Below are 26,908 nucleotides of genomic sequence, written 5' to 3'. Positions count from 1 at the left end.
GGCTGCTGTCTATGGGGTCACACAGAGTCAGACACGACTGAAGTGACTTAGCAGCAGCAGCACATGCTATAAGATAATGCTCAAAATCCTTCAAGCTAGGCTTCAACAGTATGTGAACCGAGAACTTCCAGATCTTAAAGCTGGGTTTAGAAAAGGCAGAGGAACCAGAGATCAAATTACCAACATCTGTTGAATCATAGAAAAAGCTACTGAATTCCAGAGAAACATCTACTTCTGCTTCATTGACTACACTAAAGCCTTTGACTGTGTGGATCACAAAAAACTGTGGAAAATTCTAAAAGAGATGGGAATATCAGACCACTTTACCTGCCTCCTGAGAAACCTGTATGCAGATCAAGAAGCAACAGTTAGAATCAGACATGGAGTAACAGACTGGTTCAAAATTTGGAAAGCAGTATGTTAGGCTGTATATTGTCACCATACTTATTTGACTTATATGCAGAGTGCTGCTGCTGCTGCTAAGTTGCTTCAGTCGTGTCCGACTCTGTGTGACCCCAGAGACAGCAGCCCACCAGGCTCCCCCATCCCTGGGATTCTCCAGGCAAGAACACTGGGGTGGCTTGCCATTTCCTTCTCCAGTGCATGAAAGTGAAAAGTGAAAGTGAAGTCGCTCAGTCGTGTCCGACTCCTAGCGACCCTGTGGACTGCAGCCTACCAGGCTCCTCCATCCATGGGATTTTCCAGGCAAGAGTACTGGAGTGGGGTGCCATTGCCTTCTCCTATATGTAGAGTACATCATGCAAAATGCTGGGCTGGATGAAGCACAAGCTGGAATCAATATTCCCAGGAGAAATATCAATAATCTTAGATATGCAGATGATGCCACTCTTAAGACAGAAAGTGAAGAGGAGCTAAAGAGCCTCTTGATGAAGGTGAAAGAAAAACGTGAAAAAATTGGCTTAAACTTAACATTCAATTGCGCTTCCCAGGTGGCACAGTGGTAAAGAATCTGCCTGCCAATGCAGGAGACAGAGCAGATGTGGGTTCAATCCATGGGTCAGGAAGATCCATTGAAAGAAGAAATGGCAACCCATTTCAGTATTCTTCTCTGGAAAATTCCATGGACAGAGGAGCCTGGTGGGCTATTGTCTAGGGGGTCACAAAGAGACATGATTGAGCGATTGAGGATGCAACATTCAAAACACTGAGATCATGGAATTCAGTCCCATCACTTCATGGGGCAAAATAAATGGGGAAACAATGGAAGCAGTGCAGTGACAGACTTATTTTCTTGGGCTCCAAAATCACTGCAGATGGTGACCCCAGCCATGAAATGAAAAGATGCTTGCTCCTTGGAAGAAAAGCTATGACAACCCTAGACAGTGTATTAAAAATCAGAGACATCACTTTGTCGACAAATGTCTGTATAGTCAAAGCTATGATTTTTCCAGTAGTAACATATAGATGTCAGAGTTGGACCATAAAGAAGACTGAATGCCAAAGAATTGATGCTTTCAAACTGTGGTGCTGGAGAAGACTCTTGTGAGTCCCTTGGACAGCAAGGAGATCAAATTAGTCAATCCTAAAGGAAATCAGTCCTGAATATTCATTGGAAGGACTGAGGCCTAAGCTGAAGCTTTAATATTTTGGCCACCTGATGTGAAGAGCTGACTCACTGAAAAGACCCTGAAGCTGGCAAAGGCTGAAGGCAGGAGGAGATGGGGATGACAGAGGACGAGATGGTTGGATGGCATCACTGACTCAATGGACATGAATTTCAGCAAGCTCTGTGAGATGGTGAAGGACAGGGAATCCTGGTGTGCTGCAGTCCATGGAGTTGCAGAGTCAGACACAACTGAATGATTGAAGAACAACAACGTGTATTATGTTTATTTCCTTTGTTTTTCACTTGTCTTTCTGTCTGTTATTCTGATCTGTCTTCCAGCTCACTTAGTCATTTTTCCTTTGTTATTATTATTTAGCCTGCTATTATGTTGTTTAGTCTGCTCTTCATTGTTTCTTGGTTGGTTTTTGTCTCAGCAATTGAATTGTCCAATTTTGATTAGTTCATAGTTTCTATTTCCTTTTTACTATGATCTGCTTTTCTTTCAATAATCTTTCTTAATCCCTTCATCATTTCTATTATCTCCTTTTTGAACTCTGGGTCTAGTACAGTAGTGAGGTCTGTTTCATTATTCTTTCAGGGGATTCCTCTCATTCCTTTGATTGGAAGTATTTCCTTTGTTTTTTCATTTTACATGAATTTCTCTACTGTGGTCTTGAAGCAGTGTTTTAATGTGGTAGCATCCCTGTCTAGACTTCTGTGAGTGCAACATTTTTGGTGAAAGTTCTCCTTTTTTCTGCATACCAGCCATGTCTTTTTTTCTGAGTGTGCCAGTTGCTATCCCCTTGACAGGGGATATGATTTGTACTGTGGTGTCCAGAGCCTGTGCTGGATGTGTGGGCAGAGCTTCCTCTGCCCTGCTGCTGTCACTGCCCTAGTGGGGATGGGGTCTTCTCCTAATTGTTGGACTATAAGCCCTGAGGTTTGGGTTCTATCAGGCATTGTTGCCCTTGAGTGTGTGCCCTGCTTCAAAGGAGGTGACTGTTGAAGCAAGTGAGGCCTCTGTGGTCATAGCAAACCTATGTGTTCCCCCTGCCAGTGTCTGCAGTTCTGCTCCAAAGCATCTGAAGGTTGCATCCTTTCTCTGCTGTGTTTTTCCCAGACCTAGTTCAAGGCTGTGGTGTGGCATTTGCTGGGGTGAGGAACAGCAAATTTTATATCTTTTATCTGATTCTTTTCTTGTAGCATAATATTTTCAAGACTCATCCATGCTTTTACATGTATCAGCATTTCATTCCTTTTTATGCTTCAATAATATTCCTTTGTATGGGCATGTCGCATCTTATTTATCTACTCATCAGTTGATGAACATTTGGGTTGTTTCTATTTTGTGGTTATGTGAATAATGCTCTTGCGAAAATATGTGTTCAACTTTTTGTGTGGAGATATCTTTTTATTTCTCCTGACTATATACATATGAGTATATACTTGGAAAGCATATACTTGGAATTGTTGGCTCATATGGAAATTGTATGTTTAATTGTTTGAGGAACTGCCAAACTGTTTTCTGAAGAGGGTGCACCATTTTAGATTTCCACCAGCAGTGCACAAGGAATTCCAACCAATTTCTCCACATCTTCATCAAGATTTCTTATTATCTGTTATTTTGGTTATAATCATTTTAGTTGGTGTGAAGTGGTATCTTACTGTATTTTGATTTGCATTTCCTTGATGACTAATGATGTTGGGTAGCTTTTCACGTACTTATTGGCTATTTTTATGTTTTTATTGCAGAAATGCCAAATCAGGTTCTTTACCCATTTTTAGATTAAAAAAATATTTAGTTGTATACTTCTTCATATTGTCTCATATAAAAATGTATAACATTGATGTATATAGTAAAACATATATTGATGATATAAGTACCTTAACAAGTATGTGATTTGAGAATTTTTTCTCCAGTTCTGTGAACTTTTTTATTTTTTGATGGTGTCCTTTAAAGCACAAAAGTTTTCAGTTTTGATGAAGTCCAACTTAATTTTTTCTTTTTTTTGCTCTCCATGTGCTCTCCATGCCTTGTATAAAAAATACAACTCTTTTAAGATGTATTTCTTATTAAAAATGAGTAAATTTATGTGAAAAATTCTGAGGTAATATGATCATGGATAAAAAGTAGTTTTTCAAGTGACAAAATAATTTGTACTATTTTAGGCTTTCTTTTAGGGTAATTTTTTCATGTTTCATTTAGGATTTTTGCCCATTTATGGGGGGAAGAATTATACAAATTACCATTTATTCAAATATTTACTATTATATATTATTTTTGTGGTTCCCATTTGGACAATTAACATTTCTGTTAAATTATCTAAATGATACTTTGTGTCATTTATTGTTTTTCTAACTTCTTATTTGTTCACAGGAAAGTAAAAAGAAGATAATTGACATTCAAAATTATAGTACCCAAACCTAACTCAAAATTAAAATTTAAGATTCATTTATTAGTTAATAATTATGTTAATTATTATTTAATAATCATATTATTATTTCATTTGGCTGTGGTGGGGCTTGGTTGTTTCACGGGGCTTTCTCTGGTTGTGGTGAGTGGGGACTTCTTTCCTGTTGTGGGACGTGGGCTTCTCATTGCAGTGGCTTCTCTTGCTGCCGAGCATGGGGTCTCAGTGTGGGCTTCAGTAGCTGTGGCTCATAAGCTCTAGAGAGCAGGCTTAGTAGTTGCGGTGCTGGGCTCAGTTGCTTCGCAGCATGTGGGATCTTCCTGGACCAGCAATCAAGTGTCCCTTGCATTGTAATGCAGATTCTGGACCACCAAGGAAGTTGAACATTTGTTTTAAAAAAAGATGTGTAACATGTTTTAAGTAAAAATGATAGAACTGCCAAATATGTTTAGTACATTTCCATTTTTGTAAAAACATTATATAGATATTTGCTTGGAAATAAAGTCTAGATGGCTGTAAGAAGAAAATTAATAGTCACAGTTTTCATGTTTTGGGGAAAATTTTTGGTCTACTTTGCTCTCTAAAATAAACATATGCTATAAAAATAATGAGGAAAATATCGTCTAGCCTTTTCCATGCATATTTAAAATTAAATGTTTTACAAAATCACAACTGTATTCAATAATGTCTTGTGTATGTGCTCAGTTGCTCAGTTGTGTCTGACTCTTTGCAACCTCATGGACTGTAGACTGCCAGGCTCCTCTGTCCATGGAATTTCCCAAGCAAGAATACTGGAATGGGTTGCCATTTCCTCCTCCAGTGGATCTTCCCCACCCAGGGATCAAACCAGAGTCTCTTGCATCTCCTGCACTGGCAGGCGGATTCTTTATCACTGTGCCATCTGAGAAGGCCAGATGTCTTAAATCATGTTATTACCCTGCTTTTGTTTACTTTGTATAATATCATGCCACTGAATATTTGTACTGCTTGAATTATAATTCATGGGTCAGAGTCTCTTTATTTAGCTATTTCCCTAGTTTGACAGAATGATCTCTGTTTCTTTCCAAGGCAAACAATTCAATATCATAGTAATTCAAGTCTATGCCCCGACCAGTAACCCTGAAGAAGCTGAAGTTGAACAGTTCTATGAAGACCTACAACACCTTCGAGAACTAACACCCAAAAAAGATGTCCTTTTCATTATAGGGGACTGGAATGCAAAAGTAGGACGTCAAGATATACCTGGAGTAATAGGCAAATTTGGCCTTGGAGTACAGAATGAAGCAGGACAAAGGCTAATAGAGTTCTGCCAAGAGAACACACTGGTCATAGCAAGCACCCTTTTCCAACAACAGAAGAGAAGACTTTACACATGGACATCACCAGATGGTTGACACCGAAATCAGATTGATTATATCCTTTACAGCCAAAGATGGAGAAGCTCTATACAGTCAGCAAAAATAAGACTGGGAGCTGACTGTGGCTTGGATCATGAACTCCTTATTGCCAAATTCAGACTGAAGTTAAAAAAAGTGGAGAAAACCACTAGACCATTCAGGTATGACCTAGATCAAATCCCTTATGACTATACAGTGGAAGTGAGAAGTAGATTTAAGGGACTAGATCCGATAGACAGAGTGCCTGATGAATTATGGATGGTGGTTCATGACATTGTACAGGAGACAGGAATCAAGACCATCCCCAAGAAAAAGAAATGCAAAAAAGCAAAATGGCTGTCTGAGGAGGCCTTACAAATAGCTGTGAAAAGATGGGAAGTGAAAAGCAAAGGAGAAAAGGAAGATATACCCATTTGAATGCAGAGTTTCAAAGAATAGCCAGGAGAGATAAGAAAGCCTTCCTCAGTGATCAATGTAAAGAAATACAGGAAAACAATAGAATGGAAGTTGGTGATGGACAGGAAAGCCTGGCATTCTGCAGTACATGGGGTTGCAAAGAGTCAGACATGACTGAGTGACTGAACTGAGCTGATAAAATGGGAAAGACTACAGAGATCTCTTCAAGAAAATTAGAGATACCAAGGGAACATTTCATGCAAAGATGGGCTCAAAAAAGGACGGAAATGGTAGGGATTTAACAGAAGCAGAAAATATTAAGAAGAGGTGGCAAGAATACACAGAAGAACTGTACAAAAAAGATCTTCACAACCCAGATAATCACGATAGTGTGATCACTCACCTAGAGCCAGACATCCTGGAATGTGAAGTCAAGTGGGCCTTAGAAAGCATCACTACGAACAAAGCTAGTGGAGGTGATGGAATTCCAGTTGAGCTATTTCAAATCCTGAAAGATGATGCTGTGAAAGTGCTGCACTCAATATGCCAGCAAATATAGAAAACTCAGCAGTGGCCACAAGACTGGAAAAGGTCAGTTTTCATTCCAATCCCAAAGAAAGGCAATGCCAAAGAATGCTCAAACTACTGCACAATTGCACTCATCTCACATGCTAGTAAAGTAATGCTCAAAATTCTCCAAGCCAGGCTTCAGCAATATGTGAATGGTGAACTTCCAGATGTTCAAGCTGGTTTTAGAAAAGGCAGAGGAACCAGAGATCAAATTGCCAACATCCGCTGGATCATGGAAAAGGCAAGAGAGTTCCAGAAAAACATCTATTTCTGCTTTCTTGACTATGCCAAAGCCTTTGACTGTGTGGATCACAATAAACTGTGGAAAATTCTGAAAGAGATGGGCATACCAGACCACTTGACCTGCCTCTTGAGAAACCTGTATGCGGGTCAGGAAGCAACAGTTAGAACTGGACATGGAACAACAGACTGGTTTCAAATAGGAAAAGGAGTACATCAAGGCTGTATATTGTCACCCCGCTTATTTAACTTATATGCAGACAGAGTACATCATGAGAAACTCTGGGCTGGAAGAAGCACAAGCTGGAATCAAGATTTCCAGAAGAAATATCAATAACCTCAGATATGCAGATGACACCACCCTTATGGCAGAAAGTGAAGAAGAACTGAAGAGCCTCTGATGAAAGTGAAAGAGGAGAGTGAAAAAGTTGGCTTAAAGCTCAACATTCAGAAAACTAAGATCATGGCATCTGGTCCCATTACTTCATGGCAAATAGATGGTGAAACAGTGGAAACAGTGGCTGACTTTATTTTTCTGGGCTCCAAAATCACTGCAGATGGTGACTGCAGCCATGAAATTAAAAGACGCCTACTCCTTGGAAGGAAAGTTATGACCAAGCGACACAGCATATTAAAAAGCAGAGACATCACTTTGCCAACAAAAGTCCGTCTAGTCAAGGCTATGGTTTTTCCAGTGGTCATGTATGGATGTGAGAGTTGGACCTAAAGAAAGCTGAGCATCGAAGAATTGATGCTTTTGAACTGTGGTGTTGGAGAAGACTCTTTGAGAGTCCCTTGGATTGCAAAGAAATCCAACCAGTCCATACTAAAGGAGATCAGTGCTGGTTGTTCATTGGAAGGACTGATGTAGAGGCTGTAACTCCAATACTTGCGCCACCTGGTGCGAAGAGCTGACTCATTGGAAAGGACCCTGATGCCGAAAGGTTGAGGGCAGGAGGAGAAGGGGATGACAGAGGATGAGACGGTTGGATGGCATCACCGACTCAACGGACATGGGTTTGGGTGGACTCCGGAAGTTGGTGATGAACAGGGAGGCTTGGCGTGCTGCAGTTTATGGGGTCGCAGCGAGTCGGACACAACTGAGCGACTGAACTGAACTGAACTGAATTAGTTTGAATGCCTCAGTTTTTGTTCACAATTTTTCATCACCAAAAAAAAAGCTGTGATTAGCATTTTGAAAGATAAATTATTTTCTCCATGTCTGATTATTTCCATAGGGGAGATTTCTAAAGTAAGGGGTTACTGTGTCAAAAGATATGACTATTTTAGGATGTATTGTTCAATAAATTCCTTTGATGATATATTGATATGTGAAAGTACAATACTTTAAAACAACTTTATTATGCTATCTGTTCCATGAGAATCTTTCTTAGCCATTTGTTTATTTATTTTCTTGTTCTCTTTGTGGCAACACTCTAGAAAGCCTTATAGAACCACATAGAGGCAGATTTCTATCACCCATAACAAAATATCTAGAATAATTTCTTCTATCTCCACTCGTGGTAGGAGCTTCAACATCCTTTAGTGAATTAATCTTTCCAGTTTCAACAACGCGAAGCTACATAAATTTTAAGAGACTACAGCATAACCTCCAGAGAAGGCAATGGTACCCCACTCCAGTATTTTTGCCTGGAAAATCCATGGACAGAGAAGCCTGGTAGGCTGCAGTCCATGGGGTCGCTAAGAGTCGGGAACAACTGAGTGACTTCATTTTCACTTTTCACTTTCATGCACTGGAGAAGTAAATGGCAACCCACTCCAGTGTTCTTGCCTGGAGAATCCCAGGGACGGGGAAGCCTGGTGGGCTGCCGTCTCTGGGGCTGCACAGAGTCGGACACGACTGAAGCGACTTAGCAGCAGTAGCACGGCATAACCTCAGATGGCTCAGTGATAAATCTGCTGGCCAATGTAGGAGACATAGAAGATGCAGGTTTGATCCCTGGGATGGGAAGATCCCCTGGAGGAGGAAATGGCAACCCACTCCAGTATTCTTGCTTGGAGAATCCCATGGACAAAAAAGCCCCATGGGCTACAGTCCACGGGGTCGCAAAGAGTTGGACACGACTGAGTGACTGAGCACACACGCGCAGCACAACCATTCCTGCAGGAACCATGTGTTTACCAGACAATGCATATTTAAAATCTTCACATTTTCAAGGGATGTAAAGTTTGACCAATTTTTACAGAAATCAAATGATCCGTTATAAGTCTTTAGTAGTTTTGTTAATCTATTTTGAGTTGATTGCTTTTGCTACTTATTCCTGCAGCTTTTATTGAATTCTCACGCAGATCCATGAGGTCAGTGGCTATATCTCTCACTCACCAATATATCCCTAACACATAACCCAAGACATACTGGACAATACATACTTGGTTTAGCTAACATAACAATATGTATTTGTTGAATGGATGTGTTCTTCCCTCACTGATTTGAAACAACTTTAAAAATCATATTTGAAACAGTAATTCATTGCTGATCTTGGAGGTGGCTTTCCAAAAATACTCCTCACTGTTTGCAAGGCAAATAAAGGTGTAGAAAATAGGGAATGGGGAGGGGAAAACAAAGAAAATCACTAACAAATAAAAATTGAGGAGGCATGTACTTTCAAAATAAACCGGACTCACTGGCTTTAAAGATCTTTTCTAGCAGAAAAGCTTTTTTTCTGAATCATTTTTTCCATTTTTTTTAAGAAAATATCACAACATTATCTATTATGTACAATCTCCTATAAATGTTATGCTGTGCTTATACAGACTGTACCTTACCAGACTTGAAATTCAATTATTTTTGCTTTTGCATTCTTGATTCATTTTCTGAATCATGTTTGCAAATAAAACGGTATAGATTTATTCAGAATTATTACATTTAGTGGAATATTTAGGATCCATGGCCAGATCTATATGACACAAAAGATAGTTTATTCTTGGTCAATTAGAAGACAAACATATAATGATTAGTATGTCAGAAATACTGTTCATTCTTAGATTCACTATTAGTTCAGGCTACCACAGGCATAAACCTGAGCTGTAACTTTGTTTCTACTCAATGATACAAAAGTGTGTCCTTCACATGTTTTTACCTTTGTTCATTGCTTTTTGCTCTCTTAAGGATGAAAGCGTAGTCTTCCTCCCCTGACGTTCAACAGCTTTGTTGTATCTTTCGTTATAAACAATGAAACAAATGGACAACCTATGATTTGTCCGACCCTCAAGGTCGCATGTGGGATTCAGAGATTCAAAGCTACAATGCAACATAGACTGAAAAGAATGCCGCAAGTGGCAAAATGCTGGATCAAGAAATGTTAAACATCATGATAATTTTTGTGTTGAGTTTCCCCAACATTTTTTAAGTTGGAGTTTTGTTTCCTTGATTATACTCCTGATTTTGCAGTGTTCTTCTCTTGCTAGTCTAAATAATTTTGTCAGAGTCCCAGGTACAGGACCTAAAACATTTTTTTTTTTTTTGGTGTAGTAGCTAGACACATGTATATCTGGGTTTTTCTCTCTCTTTCTTTTCCTCTTTTGGTATGAGAAACACCATCCCTTCCTTCAAAAACAGAGTTGTATTTCCAACCTTTTCTCTTAATTTGATGCAACTGTACCAAGATTTTTATTAGCTTTTTCTCTGAGTGCCAACGAATTAATGTTTCAAAGTAACAAATGACACAGCCTAAATAAACTAAATCTTATTACTGAAGGTTGCGGAGTCACCCAGATCGTTTTTATGGCAATGCTGGTTTGGAGTATTCTGCTCCTATGAGTCCTTTCGGCGGAAACGGTGATTCCTCTCCACTGGACAGCGAAGGATGGAATCTGGAGGTGAGGGGCAGAGGCACGCCTGCACTTCAAGACTGCCCACCTAAACCACCAAAGGCTCAAGTTCGGTTTAATTGGCAATTCCGCAAAGGGCTCTCTGCGCTTTTCGAGTGATTCAAATCACCTGTTCAAGGTCACGCCAAGAGTTACTGGCAGCAATCAGCAAGGTCGCGTAGAGCTGCGGAGTTCGCGGCCGGCCGGCTCTCGACAACTCAGCGGGCCCACCTGGTGGCCCGCAATCTGCGCAATCGCGGGGAGAACGCGCCCTCTCGCGACGACTTCTCGCCGCATCTGGGCCTGGCACAAGCGTCCCCCGCTCCTGGCGGAGGCCCGCGGCGGCGGGGCCCGGCACCGGAAGGAGGAGGTGCGAGCGCGTGGGGGCGGGGCGCACCTATATAGGCCCCCCCCACGGCGTCGAGGGCGGGCCTGGGCAAGAGCGGCTGAGTCGGCGGTGTGCCTGGTGCCGCAGACGCCGCCTGCGAGGACAGGGAGGGGAGAGGGGGAAGGCGGGAGGAGGAGACACGAGTGCGGGGTGGCGCTGGTCCACCTCCGCAGCTCTCCTGGCTCCCGCCGGCTTTCGAAGGCGGGCCCGGGCTGCGGCAGCGGCGGCGGCGGCAGCGGCCTCGGCGGCCTGCGGAGGTGAAGCCAGGCTGCGGCTGCCTGAGTCGGCGCTGCGGGGGCAAGTGGCCGGCCGGCGAGGGTGGGCCGGGTTGGGCGACCGCTGCCTGGAGTGCAGGACGGCTCGGCATCCTTGGGGCGCGGCCCTGGCGGGCAGGTAGCCCGTGCGTCTTACGCAGATCGGCCTCCTAGAGGCACCTGCAGAAGTGGCCCCGGCCCGCTGCTTCGGCGACCGGACGACTGTGGGAGGGCGGGGGTCGCTGCCCACGGGGGGCCGAGGGCCCTCCCGGTAGAAGCGCCTCTGGCGCGGGCCTTGCGGAGGCCTGGGGCCTGTTTTGTCCTTGCTCTGGGGATGCTCCTCAAGGGGAGTGGGGAGAACAGCGCTGATGCGCGGGGCTGGAGGGGGAGCGACCCTTACACGGTCGGGGCGGTGTAAGGCTCGCCAGGATGCGCCCTTAAACCGGTTGACTTGTGAGTGGTTATGGGTTAGTTTAAACAAAACTGAACACGAACTCGAAGAGGTCGCAGCTTGAGAGTACCTCGCTCCAGTGTCCAGTAGAGACGAGCTTGCCTTGTAGGCCCGAGAGCAATCAAAGGGAAGTTAGCATTCTTGTTCAAGAAGTTTCTCCGCACTTAGTCAAAGAGAGCTCTGAAAGAATTGGGTGTTTGGGATTTTCTTTTAAATGTGGTTGTTAGTGATTGGGGTTGGGGCTGGTGGTGAGAGATAATGTGAAGAGTTTCGAATGGCTGGCTGCCTTGTCCGGATGGGGAAGGCTTATTTTTTGTGTGTGTCATCACTTGACCATAGAAATTATTCAGAATGTGGGTCGCCCTCAGCTCTGAAGCCACTGTTTGATTAGCAGTTCTTCCTCCCTATGTGGGAAATTGAATTTCTGGAAACATCCCCCGTATTGTAGATTTTTGCCTATGCAAAGGCTCCAGTGCTTGGCACGAACTGCCTTCAAGATAGTGAAATGAAAGTACAGTATTTAAAACAACATTAAGTTTTGAGCTCACTTCTGTGGAAGAGAATTTTGTGGGGCGTGGGTCTAGACTTTAAAGGGAATTTAAAGCCTCTAGTCGTAATTTAGTTTTATTCCTAACTTTTTTTTTTCCCTTCCCTCTTTCAGCCTCATCTGTTTCAATGGTGCAACTCTCTTCATCTCCTTTTGGTTACCAGTCACCTTCAGGCCATTCAGAGGAGGGAAAACAGAGGACAATGAAGTCAGCCAAGCCCCAAGTGAACCACAGTCAGCATGGGGAAAGCCAGCGGGCGATGAGCCCCTTGCAGTCTGCCCTCAGCTCTGCTGCCTCTCCTTCCCAAGCATATGAGACATATATTGATAATGGACTCATATGCCTTAAACACAAAATTAGAAACATCGAGAAAAAGAAGGTAACTTTTTTCCCCCACCCAGCCCTGTATATACACCATGTTAAATTAGAGTTAAGGAACTTGCTTTTTTACTTTCTATCAGGGCTCCTAGATATTCTTCCTAAAGATTTCTTTCCTGAAGATTTAAGTAACCTTGAGATTTAGCTGGCTGAAAATGTACAAGTGGGCTAAATACTGACTGTATTAAACACTTTATATTTGATTTGCCAGAATAGCTGAATAAAAATATTCTTCATAGTAAAATTATTATGCATGCTACTGTTGAAATATTTGCAGAGGTAGCTACTTTAGCTCAGATTAATTCCTTGCATGTAGTATTAATATTTCTTTTCATAAATGAATAGTGTTCCTTTTTTTTTTAGCTTGTTTTCCTTGTGACTTTCTGCAGCATTTGATATTGCAGTATAACTGCTGCAGTCATTGGAAGCTTTAACGATGGCAGAGCCAGAAGATGTTTTAGCACTAATTTTTGTGTTGCTAGGTGATTGTTTCAGATTGGTTGGTGAAAGCATTGTAGGGAGCCTTGTAAAGATACGCAGGTTGTAACCAGCCTGATGTGACAGTAAATGCTGATGTAAAGATCCAGATCATTCCTCATTTCCTGAGTCATGTAGCCTGTGAAATGGTACTGCACATAGCTTTGTTGTGTCATGATTCTCTTTTGCTTGTGATAGTAGGTGAGTTACTATCTGGACCGAGGAACTTTTGAATATTTCTATGCCAAGATCTAGTTAAATCTAGGAAAGTTGCTTTTGATGCAGGAGGGTGAAGAGATTTTCAAGAGTTTGGTTGACCCTGTTCCTTTCCGTTCCCATTCCCCACCCCCCCCCCACCCTCCCCAACACACACTCTAGGAAGATAGTGAAGAAGGGCCAGTTACTGGTAGCTTCTCTGTAGCCTTAGTTCTCACCAGTTGTCTTTTGAATGCATGCAGTTGATCATGAGCATGATAAGGTGAGTGTGCCTGGGTCAGCACAAATTCCCTGCCACTGTGGGAAGTTAGAGTCAGAGCAGGATCTGTTCTAAGCGGGATCTTTTGATAGACTCATAAATGTCTTACCCAGGTGGAGGAACTACATATATATGTGTAATATATGTATAATTATACTCTTCAGCTGAACTATAGTACCTCTTTAATTTTGAATACCAATCTGGTCAGTACTCATACATTTGTTTCAAGCTTCTGAGAAAGTATTTTAAAGCTATAAAGCAAACATAGAAGGTGCCTAAAATTGCTTTTAGAATACCATAAAGGGTCATGTCATTATTTGGACAATAAATGCAATTTATTTGTCATTTATTTACTTAAATATCAGATTTTTAAAAATGAAAGATGGCTTCAAGTTGAGGCTACTATAATTCTAGAAAAAAAATATATTACATTTTTGTACTTCCATTAGGAAGTTTCACTGGACAAATGCTCACATAGTTCAACAGGTAACCATTTAAGCAGGACTTTTCAGCCTCACAAACACTGTTGCCATTTTGTGCTGGATAGTTCTTTGTTGTGGGGGGCTGACCTTTGCACTGTAGGATGCACTGCAGCATTCTATAATGGCCTGGCCTCTACCCTCAGGATGCCAGTGGCACCCACCTCCTCCCTATCCCCTGAGTGGTGATAGCCAGAGATACCTCCAGACATTGTCATGTGTCCTTGGGGGACAAAATTGCCCCTGATTGAGCACCATTGGGTTAGGGGCATATGATTTATTTGTTAAATCCCGATGTGTCATGTAATCTAGTTACAGAGCCCATTAAGAGAAAAAGGGTTTATTACCACTTAACTTTTGTAATTCCAGACTAGTGTTGATTGTGTGTAATATTTTTTTTTCCTGACCGGAATTCATCTACAACTGCCTTTTATCTTGTACTAAAATGTTATTCTTATAGATTGGTAGTTTACTGCAAGAACTTTGTTCTCATGAGAAACAGTCTGGTATTTAGTTTGTTTCAGAATTTTGTATCAGATTGTGGTAGATACAAGTTTCTCTTTTGTAGCTCAAACTGGAAGATTACAAAGATCGCCTGAAAAATGGAGAGCATCTTAATCCAGACCAGTTGGTAAGTGGTTTCTGATCCTTTGGTCAGACTTATTTTCTTAATAAGACTCTAGATGAATTTGGGGGAGACCAAAGAACAGGAGGAGAAGGGGATGATAGAGGATAAAATGGTTGAATGGCATCACCGACACAATGGACATGGGTTTGGGTGGACTCCGGAAGTTGGTGATGGACAGGGAGGCCTGGCATCCTGTGGTTCATGGGGTCGAAAAGAGTCGGACATGACTGAGCTACTGAACTGAACTGAAAGATTTGATAGGCTAAAAAAGAAGAGTGAAAGTCCACTGGGTTTTTCCAAAGACTTTGTCTTCAGCTATCAGGTCTTATATCTTTGACTTTACTTTTGCACTAGTAGATAGTATATGGATGGGGGTGTGTGTTGTCAAATAAGAGTGAAGATGTAGATAATCACAAAGTGTTAATGTATGGATTTAATTAAACTTTCTCTAGAGCGGACTGAAGGAGAAGAGCAGGGAATCACCTAGCTTTCTACTATTTACTCACATATTCTAAACCTGATATCTCTCTGCTCTAAAATGTAAAAGAGTAACTGCTACAGCTTGCCTTAGTTTTCTCTAGCTGCTTCTCCTTAATTCCTTTGATGGTATCTCCCTGCTTTTCTATCCTGCATTGCTATGTTCCTTCTTAGGAGGCATGTTTATCTGATAGATATCAGGCCTTCAAATATTTACTGTTTATGAAAGTTAAAAATACTCTTTACGTTGCTCATGGTATAACTAGTAATTGCAAGTTTTATCTAATGGGATGAAGGATAGTTTTTACCATATGGAAAAATTTAAAAACGCTTTATTGATGTTTGCCTTTTTGATCTGATCACACTTCCTGGCTAAGACAGCACAAAATTAAAAGTTATTTGATCTAGCATGTGGATCTGTTGTCTTTTATGTTATTTAAAGTTTTTGGTTGTGAATTGCAGGTACTGGTATTCAAGGACTTTTTCCTTGCCATGTTGGCTCTTCTTCACTGACCTAGAATTTTTGTGATGTAGTGAATTACTGTTTTGCTGAGACACAGATTTGAATTGTCGAGTTCTGAGAATGATGTGCTCAGATGGCTGGTGAAAGGACTTAGCTGGACATTCAGCATTTCAACACGGTTTTGTTTTTAAGTAGTCATGGTATGTTCACTAACTTTTAAAGTGATGAAACCTCTGTCTAAACACCCTTGGAGAAAGTGTTCTATTACATGTTTTTGTCTTTGGGGAAACATAGGGGATGGGAATGGGGAGGCTGGTGATTCTCACGGTAGCTCTCTAAGAAATGTTGAGGAGCTCCAGCCAGGTGAACTTTAATCTCACTAGTCTGAGATACACAAGCTACTACATGTTGCTTCTACAGTATTAACTTTGATTGCTTGAGTGATACCTGACAGTCTCCAAATTTATATTGTCAATAGAGCAGTTCTCTGAACTCTAGATTCCTCTGTCCAGTTGCCTTTTACTTCATTTTGCTCCGCAAAACCTGTTCTCCTTTAACCTCCACTATATCAGTTAACAGCCTGATTTACTAGAAGGATGGTATCACTCAAAACCTTGGAGAATTTCTCATTTTTCTCCTCATACCTCGTATCTAGCCCATCAGCAAGTGTGTGGTCAATTCCTCCTTCAAAATAAATTCAGAAACAGACCATTTCTCATAAATTCTGCGTCTGCCTTCCTGTTCCACACCACATCACCTTTCATCTGCATTACTGTAACAGCTCCCTTACAGGTTTTTCTGTTTCTGCTCTCCCTCCACGTCTGTTCTTAACACAGTAGCCACGGTGTGTGTGCCTGCGTGTTTACTCAGTCATGTCTGACTCTTTGCGACTCCATGGTTTCTAGCCAGCCAGGCTCCTCTGTCCCTGGGGTTCTTCAGGCAAAAAAACTGGAGCAGGTTGCCATTTCCTTCTCCAGGGGATCTTCCTGACCCAGGGATCAAACCTGCATTGGCAGGCAGGTTTTTTTTTTTTTTTACCACTGAGCCACCTGGGAAACCCCAGTAGCCTCTGTTGCTGCTAAGTCTCTTCAGTCGTGTCCGACTCTGTGCGACCCCATAGATGGCAGCCCGCCAGGCTCCTCTGTCCCTGGGACTCTCCAGGCAAGAATACTGAAGTGGGTTGCCATTTCCTTCTCCAATGCATGAAAGTGAAAAGTGAAAGTGAAGTCATTCAGTCGTTCCCGACTCTTAGCGACCCCATGGACTGCAGCCTACCAGGCTCCTCCGTCCATGGGATTTTCCAGGCAAGAGTACTGGAGTGGGTGCCATTGCCTTCTCCAAGTAGCCTCTGTAGTTCTGTTCAAAAACAAGTAGATATCAGTCCTCTCCTCAGAAGTCCCCCCCTATTGGTTCCCATCATGGTGCAGAATGTGATATATAGTAAAGTGTTAGTCGCTCATTCGTGTCCGACTCTTTGCGACCGCATGGACTGTAGCCTGCCAGGCTCCTCTGTCCATGGGATTCTCCAGGCAAGAATACTGGAGTGGGTAGCCATTCCCTTCCTCCAGGGGATCTTGCCAACCCAGGGATTGAACCCGGGTCTCCTGTATTGCAGGTGGATTCTTTACCATCTGAGCCACCAGTGAACCTCAGAATGGCCTGTAAGGCCTGCAAACAAATTATGCTGCCTATTTCCTTTTACATTTTCATTGCATTTCCTGCACTTCTCTCTTGCTGGCTTCATCCCAGCAACACAGGCCTTCTTCTGGTCCTCACATACCGCAGCCGCACTGCTACTTCAGGGTTTTGCTGTGCTCTTTTTACTGCCTGGGGTGCTTTTTCCCCAGATGTCTAAATGGCTCCATTCCCAACCTCCTTCACCTTTTTCTTTGAAGGTCATCTCAGTAAGGCCTGTCCTGATAACACTCCTTTGCTCCTTTCCTTGCTTTAATTTTTTTTAATAAAAGTGCTTCTCTGACAAACTAAAGTTTTATCTCTTCTTCCCTTGCAGTGTAAGTTCTGTTAAAGTAGAGATTTTGTCTGCTTACTGCTGTTTTCCTATTACTAGAATGGTTTATTGCATATGGTAGGTACTTAAATATTACATACAGATTTACTAAATATAAAATGATTGAATATTAGGTTTTTAGATGTGATTATATAGTTAGTGGTACTTTTGAGAAATAACATCTCGTACAAGGAACATATACTTCAGGCAGAAGTTTAGAAAATGCAAATAAGTCAGAAGAAAAAAAATCTATAATCTGAGCCCTCAGAGACCTGTTGTCAATAGTATAGTACTTAGTTAAAAAGCCCTTAAGTTTAGTGTTTTAAAATTGGAAGTAATTCACATAGTTTAGAAATAGGAAATGTTAAAAAAGATGTTTTTTCTTTCACCCTGTCCTTCCTCTGTTCAGTACTCATCTTATAAAATAATGATCCTGATAGATTGCTTTGTATCTGTCCAAAGTTTCTTTAAGCCTGTATACAGCTTAGCTTAATATAGGTACTTTCGGTTTCTTTTTTTTTTTTTGGCAGTTTTAGATTCACAGTAAATTTGAGCAAAAAGTGGAGAGAGTTCCTTGACCCCACACACGCACAGCCTTTTCCACTATCAGCGTTCCTTACCAGAGTGGTCCATTTGTTACAATTGAACCTATGTTGACACAGCATCATCACTCAAAGTCCATAGCTTACATTAGGGTTCAACCCTTGGTATTGTACATTCTGTGGGTTTTGACAAATATATAATGGCATGTATGCTGTCATGGTAACATACAGAATAGTTTCACTGCCTTAAAAATCCTCTGTGCTCTACCTGTTCATCCTTTTTTTTTTTTTTAATATGGTGTCTGTGTTTCCACAGTACTTTTAAATGATTTAAAAGTATTCATTTAAATTGCATATTTCTGTGATGTAGGTCCTATTGTCTTTATAAGTGCTTGAAAACTGAGATGAGAACAGTTAATGGGAAAATTGCTGGTAAATGAAAAGCTGGAGAAATGGAGGAAAAATGGAAGTTCAGTGTTATAAAAAACGAGTTGTTTGTAGAGCAGGAGGGTGCCTCTGTGTTGAAATCTTCTGAAAAGTTAACCAAAATGAGAGCTATACAAGATGCACAGGTTTAAAGGATGGGATTGACATCACTGACCTTCAGTTCAGTTCAGTCGCTCAGTCATGTCCGACTGTTTGCGACCCCATGAACCGCAGCATGCCAGGCCTCCCTGTCCATCACCAACTCCTGGAGTCCACCTAAACCCCTGTCCATTGAGTCAGTGATGCCATTCAACCATCTCTTCCTCTGTCGTCCCCTTCTCCTCCTGCCCCCAATCTTTCCCAGCATCAGGCCAGGACAGTTCTGGTGGAATGGTGGAAACAATCCAGGTTGATAAGGGCTGAAGAGGAAATGGAGACTGTGTAGACATTTTGAAATTTGTCTGAGACTTGAAGGAAGTGGTTGTCAGAAAGGCACTTTTTATTTTTCTTGTGTAGGTTGGGGGAGACTTGAACTTCAGTGCTGGTTTCAGCATCAACAGAGAGGAAGAGGCTTAAGGCATTAAAGAGAGAATCATAGATTAAGTTCTTCTGTGAATGCAGAGTTGAATAGGATCCAGGGCACAGGTGGAAGGATGTCTCTTCCACTGTATAAAAAAGGAGAGAAAGGAAGGGTGGATCCACATCTAATGATGGGAAGTTGAGTTAATATTATTTGGGAGCAGATATGAAGGGGTATTGGAGAAGGAAATGGCAGCCCACTCCAGTGTTCTTGCCTGGAAAATTGCCTGGCGGCGGGCTATAGTCCACAGGATCACAAAGAGTTGGACATGACTGAGTGCACACACACACACACACACACAAAGGGGTATTCCTTTGCAGTTTCACATCCCTTTGAGGACTGTTTACTATGGTTATGTTACCTGTGCATTCTTGGTTCTAATATTTGAACTGCCTGTTTTATTAAGAAATATGTAGTCCATACAAAATATTGCATATAAGTTACAGCACCTAATAAAGCAAGTATCAGAACCCACTGCTGCTGTTGCTCAGTCGCTTCAGTCGTGTCCGACTCTGTGCGACCCCATAGACGGCAGCCCACCAGGCTCTGCCGTCCCTGGGATTCTCTAGACAAGAACACTGGAGTGGGGTGCCATTGCCTTCTCCAGTCAGAACCCACTACTTAGCTCAAATAGTATATTAGGAACACTATTGAAGGACCTTCCCTGAGCTCCTTCCTGTAACCTGACCTTGAACTTCCCCTGTTCATTCCCTTCCTTATGTTTGAAGAGAACTTACTGTCCTTAAATCTGTTAGGGTTACATTTTTTTTTTTGAAACTTACAATAAATGTTATACTGTATATTCTGCAGCTTATCTTTTTTCATTCACTACATTTAAGATTTTTATATTGAGGCAAGTATTTCTATTTCATTTGCTTTTCTCTACTGGATAGTAGTCTATAAAGATTATGTTTGAGTTGTTTGCTCTTATTTTTTGCTATTCTACTTTGATTGGTCTTACATGTAAGATAGAGGTGTAAAATTTCTTCAGGGTGTGTACTTATCATTGGGCTGTAGGGTATACCCATAGTTAACTTCCCAGTAAAAATGCCAAATTAGTTTCCTAAATTATTGTACCAATTTATGTTAAAACTATGTTATGTTATAGTACACAGTTCTGTTGCTCTATACCGTTACAAAGACTTAATAGTATCTGATTATTTTAAAAACAGCTTTCTTAAGGTATTGTAAATATAACATTAACTCCTTGTAACTGCACAATTCAATAATTTATAGTAAATTTGTAGAGTTATACAACTGTTACAATTGAGTTTTATTTACTTTAAAAAATATTAATTATTTATTTTGGCTCCAGTGAGTCTTAGTTGTGACTTGTGGGAACTTCGTTGCAGCAAGTGGGTTTCTTAGTTGTGGCATGCATGAGGGATCTAGTTACCCAACCAGGGATCGAACTGGCCCCTGCATTGGGAGCGTGGGGTTTTACCTACTGGACAACCAGGGAGGTCCTAGCAGCGAGTTGTAGAACATTTCCATATCCTTTTCAAGTTCTCTTTTGTGCTGTTATTTGCTTTCTGTCTCTATAAATTTGTCTTTTCTGGATATTGCATAGAAAATAAAGTCTTGTATCTGTCTTCTTTGACTTACCATTATGTTTTTCAGGTTCGTTGCATGTTATAGCATGTATCAATAATTCATTTCTTTTTGTTGCTAGCCAGAATTCCTTTGTATGGTTATAACACATTTTGCTTATTCATTTACCAGTTGCTGGATATTTGGATTGTTTTTATCTGGGGCTATAATAAATAATGTGCTGTATAAATTTGTCTACAAGTCTTTAGGTGGGTATATGCTTTCATTTCTTTTGGGTAGATATTCAGAAGTGGAATATTACACTATTTTAACTGTAGAGGCTTTGTAATATGTCTTTATCTGATTAGATGAGTTCCCCATCTTGTTCTGTTTCATATTGGCCCTTTGTTCTTCCATGTAGATTTGAAGTAAAGTCCATAGAAACTTGCCCCTTCTCTAATTATTTACTTTCTTCATCTATGAAATTGAAAAGAAAAATTTGCCTCTTTAAATTTACAGGGAATTCCCTAGTGGTCCAGTGTTTGTGACTCTGCTTTCACTGCCAAGGGCCCAGGTTCAGTCCCTGGTCAGGGAACTGAGCTCTGGCAAGCCACATGGCATACCCTCCAAATTTGCAATATTTCTGTTATAATACTTAATTTGTTGTTATAGGTAATTATTGACAAGTTTTTCCTACCATAGTGTAAATTTCTTGAGGTTGCTTCATCTGTGACTCTCACTGTGCTACTTGTGTAATATATTTGTGTAGTGAATGAATATTGACAGAGGAATCCTGTAGGTTCAGTGTTCTTAAAACCCTCAGGCCTCTCTGACCTTAGACTTTTATGGATAGTCAACTTCATTTTTATTATTATGGTTCAGATTTCTAGCATAAAAGTTGAATTTTTGAATTTAACTTTATTTAACTTCTACTAAATACTTTCTCCTTACTTTTTTGAGTATGTGTAGTAAATGTGTACTTAGTCGTGTCTGACTCTTTGCAACCTCATGGGCTGAAGCCCGCCTGGCTCCTCTGTCCATGGAACTTTCCAGGCAAGAATATTGGAGTGGGTTGCTATTTCCTTCTCCAGGGAATCTTCCTGACCCAGGGATTAAACCTGCGTCTCTTGTGTCTCCTGCATTGGCAGGCAGAGTCTTTACTACTGTGCCACACTTGGGAAGCCCATGTGTAGTGAATGGCTAGTTTCTAAAGTGTTCAATCGCTTCTACTATTATCAAGGAGCACTTATTTTGACATATTGTACTTGGAAATTCACAGAATTGATGTTTTCTTATCTGGTTTGGTAGGAAGCAGTTGAGAAATATGAAGAAGTGCTACATAACTTAGAATTTGCCAAGGAGCTTCAGAAAACCTTTTCTGGACTGAGCCAAGATGTGAGTATGTTTTTTTTTTTTTTTGCTTTTCTTAAAACCAGCTTAATTACTGACCTTGAAGAGAATGTTAGCTTCTGATAATGGTACTTGGTTATTGTTCATCTAATTCCTGCTGATTTTTTATTCTGGGAGGTGGGGTGGAGGATAGCTACTGAAGAACTCAATACAAATGTTATCTGAATACGAGACATTGTGAATAAAGTATTCATTATCAAATGTATATTATTTCACTATGGAATTATAGAAATCACTGAGAAGTGGAGTGAAAACTTTTTGACAGATTTGTTTATAAAGAAATGTGGGCTTGAAAATTTAAATAATACTGGCTTGTATGTTTAGCATTATTTGACATATGATGAAACATAGAATTGGGAGATCCTTCTTGAGAGCATGACAGTTATTACCAGGAAAATTTATGGTTCATAATTTAAATAGAGTTAAGTGTGGTCTCACTGATATAGTTTGAATTACTCTATATTGGCAATTCAAGTTTTTTTCTCCTATACATTTAACCAGTAATTAATATGAAGTCTTAAGCTTTCATTAATAGGTATTCTTCATTGTTTTAGAGTCTTAGTTTTAGAAAGATGGACCTTTAGAGATCCTGTTCTAACAACTGAGGAAATATTTTGGTGAATTCATTCTGGGGTAGGGAGAATGTCTCATAGGTTTTCTACTTTTCGGATACTTTATTGTATAGTGAATTAAAATTCTCTTCTCCATTCCCCTGGGATCAAAAACAAACAAAATACCACAAAATATCATTCTGAAGTTGATGACATCTACCATCTTAATCTTTGTATTATATAATTCTGAGTAGCTTTTTTCTGGATGTCTGACTTTTAAAAGGTAGTGTGAAATTTAAAATAGCCTAGTATAGAGATACTTCCTTCTGTTTTCTGAATACTTCTGTTAATGCAAGTCTAAGATGATATTAGATTTCATGGCATCTGATATCATGATATTAGATATTCATGGCCTCCAGTCCCATCACTTCATGGAAAATAGATGGGGAAATAAATAATGGAAACAGAGACTTTATTTTCGGGGGCTCCAAAATCATTGCAGATGGTGACTGTAGCCATAAAATTAAAAGACGCTTGCTCCTTGGAAGAAATGCTATGACCAATCTAGACAGCATATTAAAAAGTAGAGACGTTACTTTGCCAACAAAGGTCTGTCTAGTCAAAGCTATGGTTTTTCCAGTAGTCATGTATGGATATGAGAGTTGGACCATAAAGGTGAGCACTGAAGAATTGATGTTTTTGAGCTGTGATGTTGGAGAAGATTCTTGAGAGTCCCTTGGACTGGAAGGAGATCCAACCAGTCAATCCTAAAGGAAATCAGTCCTGACTATTGATTGGAAGGACTGGTGCTGAAGCTGAAACTCCAGTAGTTTGGCCACCTCGTGCAAAGAACTGACTCATTGGAAAAGACCTTGATGCTGGGAAAGATTGAAGGCAGGAGGAGAAGGGGACGACAGAGGATGAGATGGTTGGATGGCATCACTGACTTGATGGACGTGAGTCTGAGTGAACTCCGGGAGTTGGTGATGGACAGGGAGGCCTGGCATGCTGCGATTCATGGGGTCACAAAGAGTCGGACATGACTGAGTGACTGAACTGAAGATGATACTAGCTTTGTTATCCATAGGGCACTTTAACTCATGTTCGCTTTTTCATTACTTAATTTTAATACTTTCTGTTGGCTCCACATCTGTTAAGTATTTCTAGGCTATTTTATTATATTTATGTTTTTGGCTATACCATGTGGCATGTGGGATCTTAGTTCCCTAATCAGGGATGAAACCCATGTCCCCTGCATTGGAAGGGTGGAGTCTTAACAGCTGCCAGGGAAGTTCCTCTAGATTATTTTATTATTTTAAAAACTTTTTATTGCTCTAGGCTATTTTCAGTACAGTGTTTTTAAGTCTTTTTTTTTTTTTTTCTGATACATGTGATTGATTTATCCCTCTTCCAATGTGTTGAGTTTATTTAGTTTTGGTCCATTGTGCTAAAAGAAAGATGTTTATGTTTACCTTCTGGTTAGAGGTTTGAAGTATATTTCTATAATACTTAATAATTTCTGTTAACTCTTTTCTCAGAGTTAACCCTATCAAATTTTAATTTTCTACCCAGGTGTTTTTTTTAGTGTATGTTGTTCTTTTTAGGTTTAAATCTTGTTTTAAACATCATCCATGTGCCAGGCACTATGGAGTTTCACTATTTTTATAATGAAGTACCTTTCAGCCTATTGAGGAATTTTTTTTTTTTTTTTTTAATGAAGTCTTTCTTTTGTTAGACCTCTGCTATGAGATAGCCTGTTTGCAGTTTGTGTAACATTTTCTTCTTTCCCTTCAAATCAGAGTTGGGAGCCTTCCAATTCAGTCCACATCTCTCTGTTTTTTTGATAAGAGCTTTGTCCTTTGATGGGGATTTATCATTCAGAGTCATGGTTCAGAAAATAAATTTTATGGTTTGGTACTATTGGTTGATGATAATCTACTTCATTTCTTTTTAACCGGTCCTCAACTGAAAGAAGATAAGTAACCTGACTTACTAGTTTCCACATAAATAAGGAGAAATAGGCTGCTGTTAGTGGTTTGCATGATATCTGATTATGACCTGGTTGTCATTCAGCTACTAAGTCGTTCTGATTCTTTGTGACCCTATGGACTACAGCATGCCAGGCTCCCCTGTCCTTCACTATCTCCCAGAGTTTGTTCAAACTCATGTCCATTGAGTCAATGTCATCCAACCATCTCATTCTCTGTCATCCCTTTCTCTTGTCTTCAGTCTTTCTCAGCACCAGGGTCTTTTCCAGTGAGTCATCTCTTCACATCAGATGGGCAAAGTATTGGAACTTCAGCTTCATCATCAGTCCTTCTAATGAGTATTCAGGGTTGATTTTCTTTAGGATTGACTGGTTTGATCTTGCTGTCCAAGGGAATCTCAAGAGTCTTCTCCAGCACCACAGTTTGAAAGCATCAATTCTTTGATGCTCAGCCTTCTTTACGGTCCAACTCTCACATCTGTACATGGTGGTAGTTAACTCACTAAGTTGTGTCTGACTCTTGCAACCTCATGGACTGTAGCCTCCCAGGCTCCTCTGTCCATGGGGATTCTCCAGGCAAGAGTACTGAAGTGGGTTGCCATTTCCTTCTCCCACATCTGTACATGACTACTGGAAAAACCATACCTTTGACTGTATGGACCTTTGTTGGCAAAGTTCTGTCTCTGCTTTTTAATACACTGCTTAGATTTGTCACAGCTTTTTCCTAGGAGATCTGGAAGACAACATATTTCTTACTTGATTAAATCAATAAATATTTGAGGTCCTGTCACATGTCAGAGTCTATGTTGGGTCCTAGTGATATACTGGTGAACAACAGAGATAGAGTCCCTGTCATCATGGAGCTGAAGGCTAAGGGGGATGCAGTTCAAGAGAAAGATAAACATTTAATGCAATAGATACTTTGATAGGGGAGGTTCAGTGTGACCTGAGCAATAAGAACACCTAATCCAGCCCTGGGAGGTGGCTAAAGAGAGATCTGAGGTAATCATGTGATACAGTCCCAAAGTGTCCTCAGCACCTTTGTATTTTCTTATACCATCATGAGTTTGTTTCCAAGGGAATCCCACTGTCTTGGAGAGCTAGAATTACCACCTCTTTTGTCTTTCCCCCTCTCAAGCAGAAACTGAATTTGATAAGTGCTATTGAGGTCCATATTGAGGTCTTGGAAAAAGCTTTGCTGAGCCTCTGCCATCCTGGAGAAAATTCCCTTGTTCACATAACCCCCAACCAGTCTGTTTCTCACTCTCAACGTTTTATCTTCACCCATTGTCTCTTATTGGAGAAGGCAATGGCACCCCACTCCAGTACTCTTGCCTGGAAAATCCCATGGATGGAGGAGCCTGGTAGGCTGCAGTCCATGGGGTGGCTAAGAGTCGGACACGACTGAGCGACTTCACTTTCACTTTTCCCTTTCATGCATTGGAGAAGGAAATGGCAACCCACTCCAGTGTTCTTGCCTGGAGAATCCCAGGGACGGGGGAGCCTGGTAGGCTACCGTCTGTGGGGTCACACAGAGTCGGACACGACTGAAGTGACTTAGCATAGCATAGCATAACATTGTCTCTTATCCCTGGTAGTACTGCAAGTCATAGTTGGCGTTCATACCCTGTAGAAAGGAATTAATAATGCCATAATGAATCTTTTTCCTGAGGGTTTTTTTCTTTACCACCATCTTAGTTGATTAGGATTTATGAACATCTTTTTTGTAGAGTTTTGAATATTGATGCAGAATCAAAGTACTTTAATTAATTTATAGGAAAAATCGAAAGGATTTTTTTTTTCTGTTCCCTTAATTTTCATACCTTGGAGAATATCCAGTATGATGGAAACATTACAGACAGAAAAACAGTTATGGGGAGAAAAAACTGTTGAGGTTTCTCAGAGGAAATAGATGGTACTTTTTATTATTGGTATTTTATAAATGAGCAGTCACTTTTGGGACCCACATATTATGTCAGACTTTAAAGTATTATAGTTGTGACCTTTCGAGTAAACTCTAAGCTACTCAGACTATACATACACACATATTCATTTGAGGGAAAACTTACATTCTGCTAATTTTCCATATGTATTTTGTCAACTAAATATTGGAAGATACAGCTCTATCCAGACTGACAACATTTGAAAATATCTCTCAATTTTGCTTAAAAAATCCCTATGTGCTGTGGCTGTTTTTCTGGCATTTGTAAGACATTTTATTTCTGTTTGGTTTTCAATTCCTCATGTTTTAGCCAGTCATTTTTGGTTGGTTGAAAATTAGCCACTTTAGTTTAAATATACTTCCCCTGGAAAATGAGATAAAAAAAAATAACCCCCAAATTAAACTGAAGCATTTTCTTAAAATACTTAGCCTAAAAAGGCTTGGTATACATGATATGGACAAGTAAAACCTTGGGATTAAATGGACATTAATGATAGATATT

At 40.6% G+C, this 26,908-nt stretch overlaps 1 protein-coding gene across 17 annotated transcripts in view; it reads left to right on the top strand.

Annotated features, from left to right (window-relative positions):
- Positions 1-10,708: 10,708 nt before the first annotated feature.
- CAPRIN2 (caprin family member 2) overlaps positions 10,709-26,908 on the top strand; it is a 42,473-nt gene continuing 26,273 nt past the window's right edge. For 9 of the 17 annotated variants that reach the window (XM_027541642.1, XM_027541640.1, XM_027541650.1 and 6 more), the window contains exons 1-4: positions 11,020-11,097; positions 12,167-12,432; positions 14,431-14,493; positions 21,825-21,911. In XM_027541642.1, coding sequence (XP_027397443.1) covers positions 12,181-12,432; positions 14,431-14,493; positions 21,825-21,911 — 402 coding nt within the window. In that variant the 5' untranslated portion in view covers positions 11,020-11,097; positions 12,167-12,180. Of the gene's footprint in view, positions 10,783-10,840; positions 11,098-12,166; positions 12,433-14,430; positions 14,494-21,824; positions 21,912-26,908 lie in introns of those variants that run through there. The other 8 variants (XM_027541654.1, XM_027541653.1, XM_027541646.1 and 5 more) reach the window with 8 other exon arrangements.

The sequence above is a fragment of the Bos indicus x Bos taurus genome, chromosome 5 (genome assembly GCF_003369695.1).
Source record: "Bos indicus x Bos taurus breed Angus x Brahman F1 hybrid chromosome 5, Bos_hybrid_MaternalHap_v2.0, whole genome shotgun sequence".
Classification (NCBI taxonomy): domain Eukaryota; kingdom Metazoa; phylum Chordata; class Mammalia; order Artiodactyla; family Bovidae; genus Bos; species Bos indicus x Bos taurus.
The sequence above is the reverse complement of the archived record's forward strand: the minus strand, read 5'-3'. Positions and strand labels throughout refer to the sequence as shown.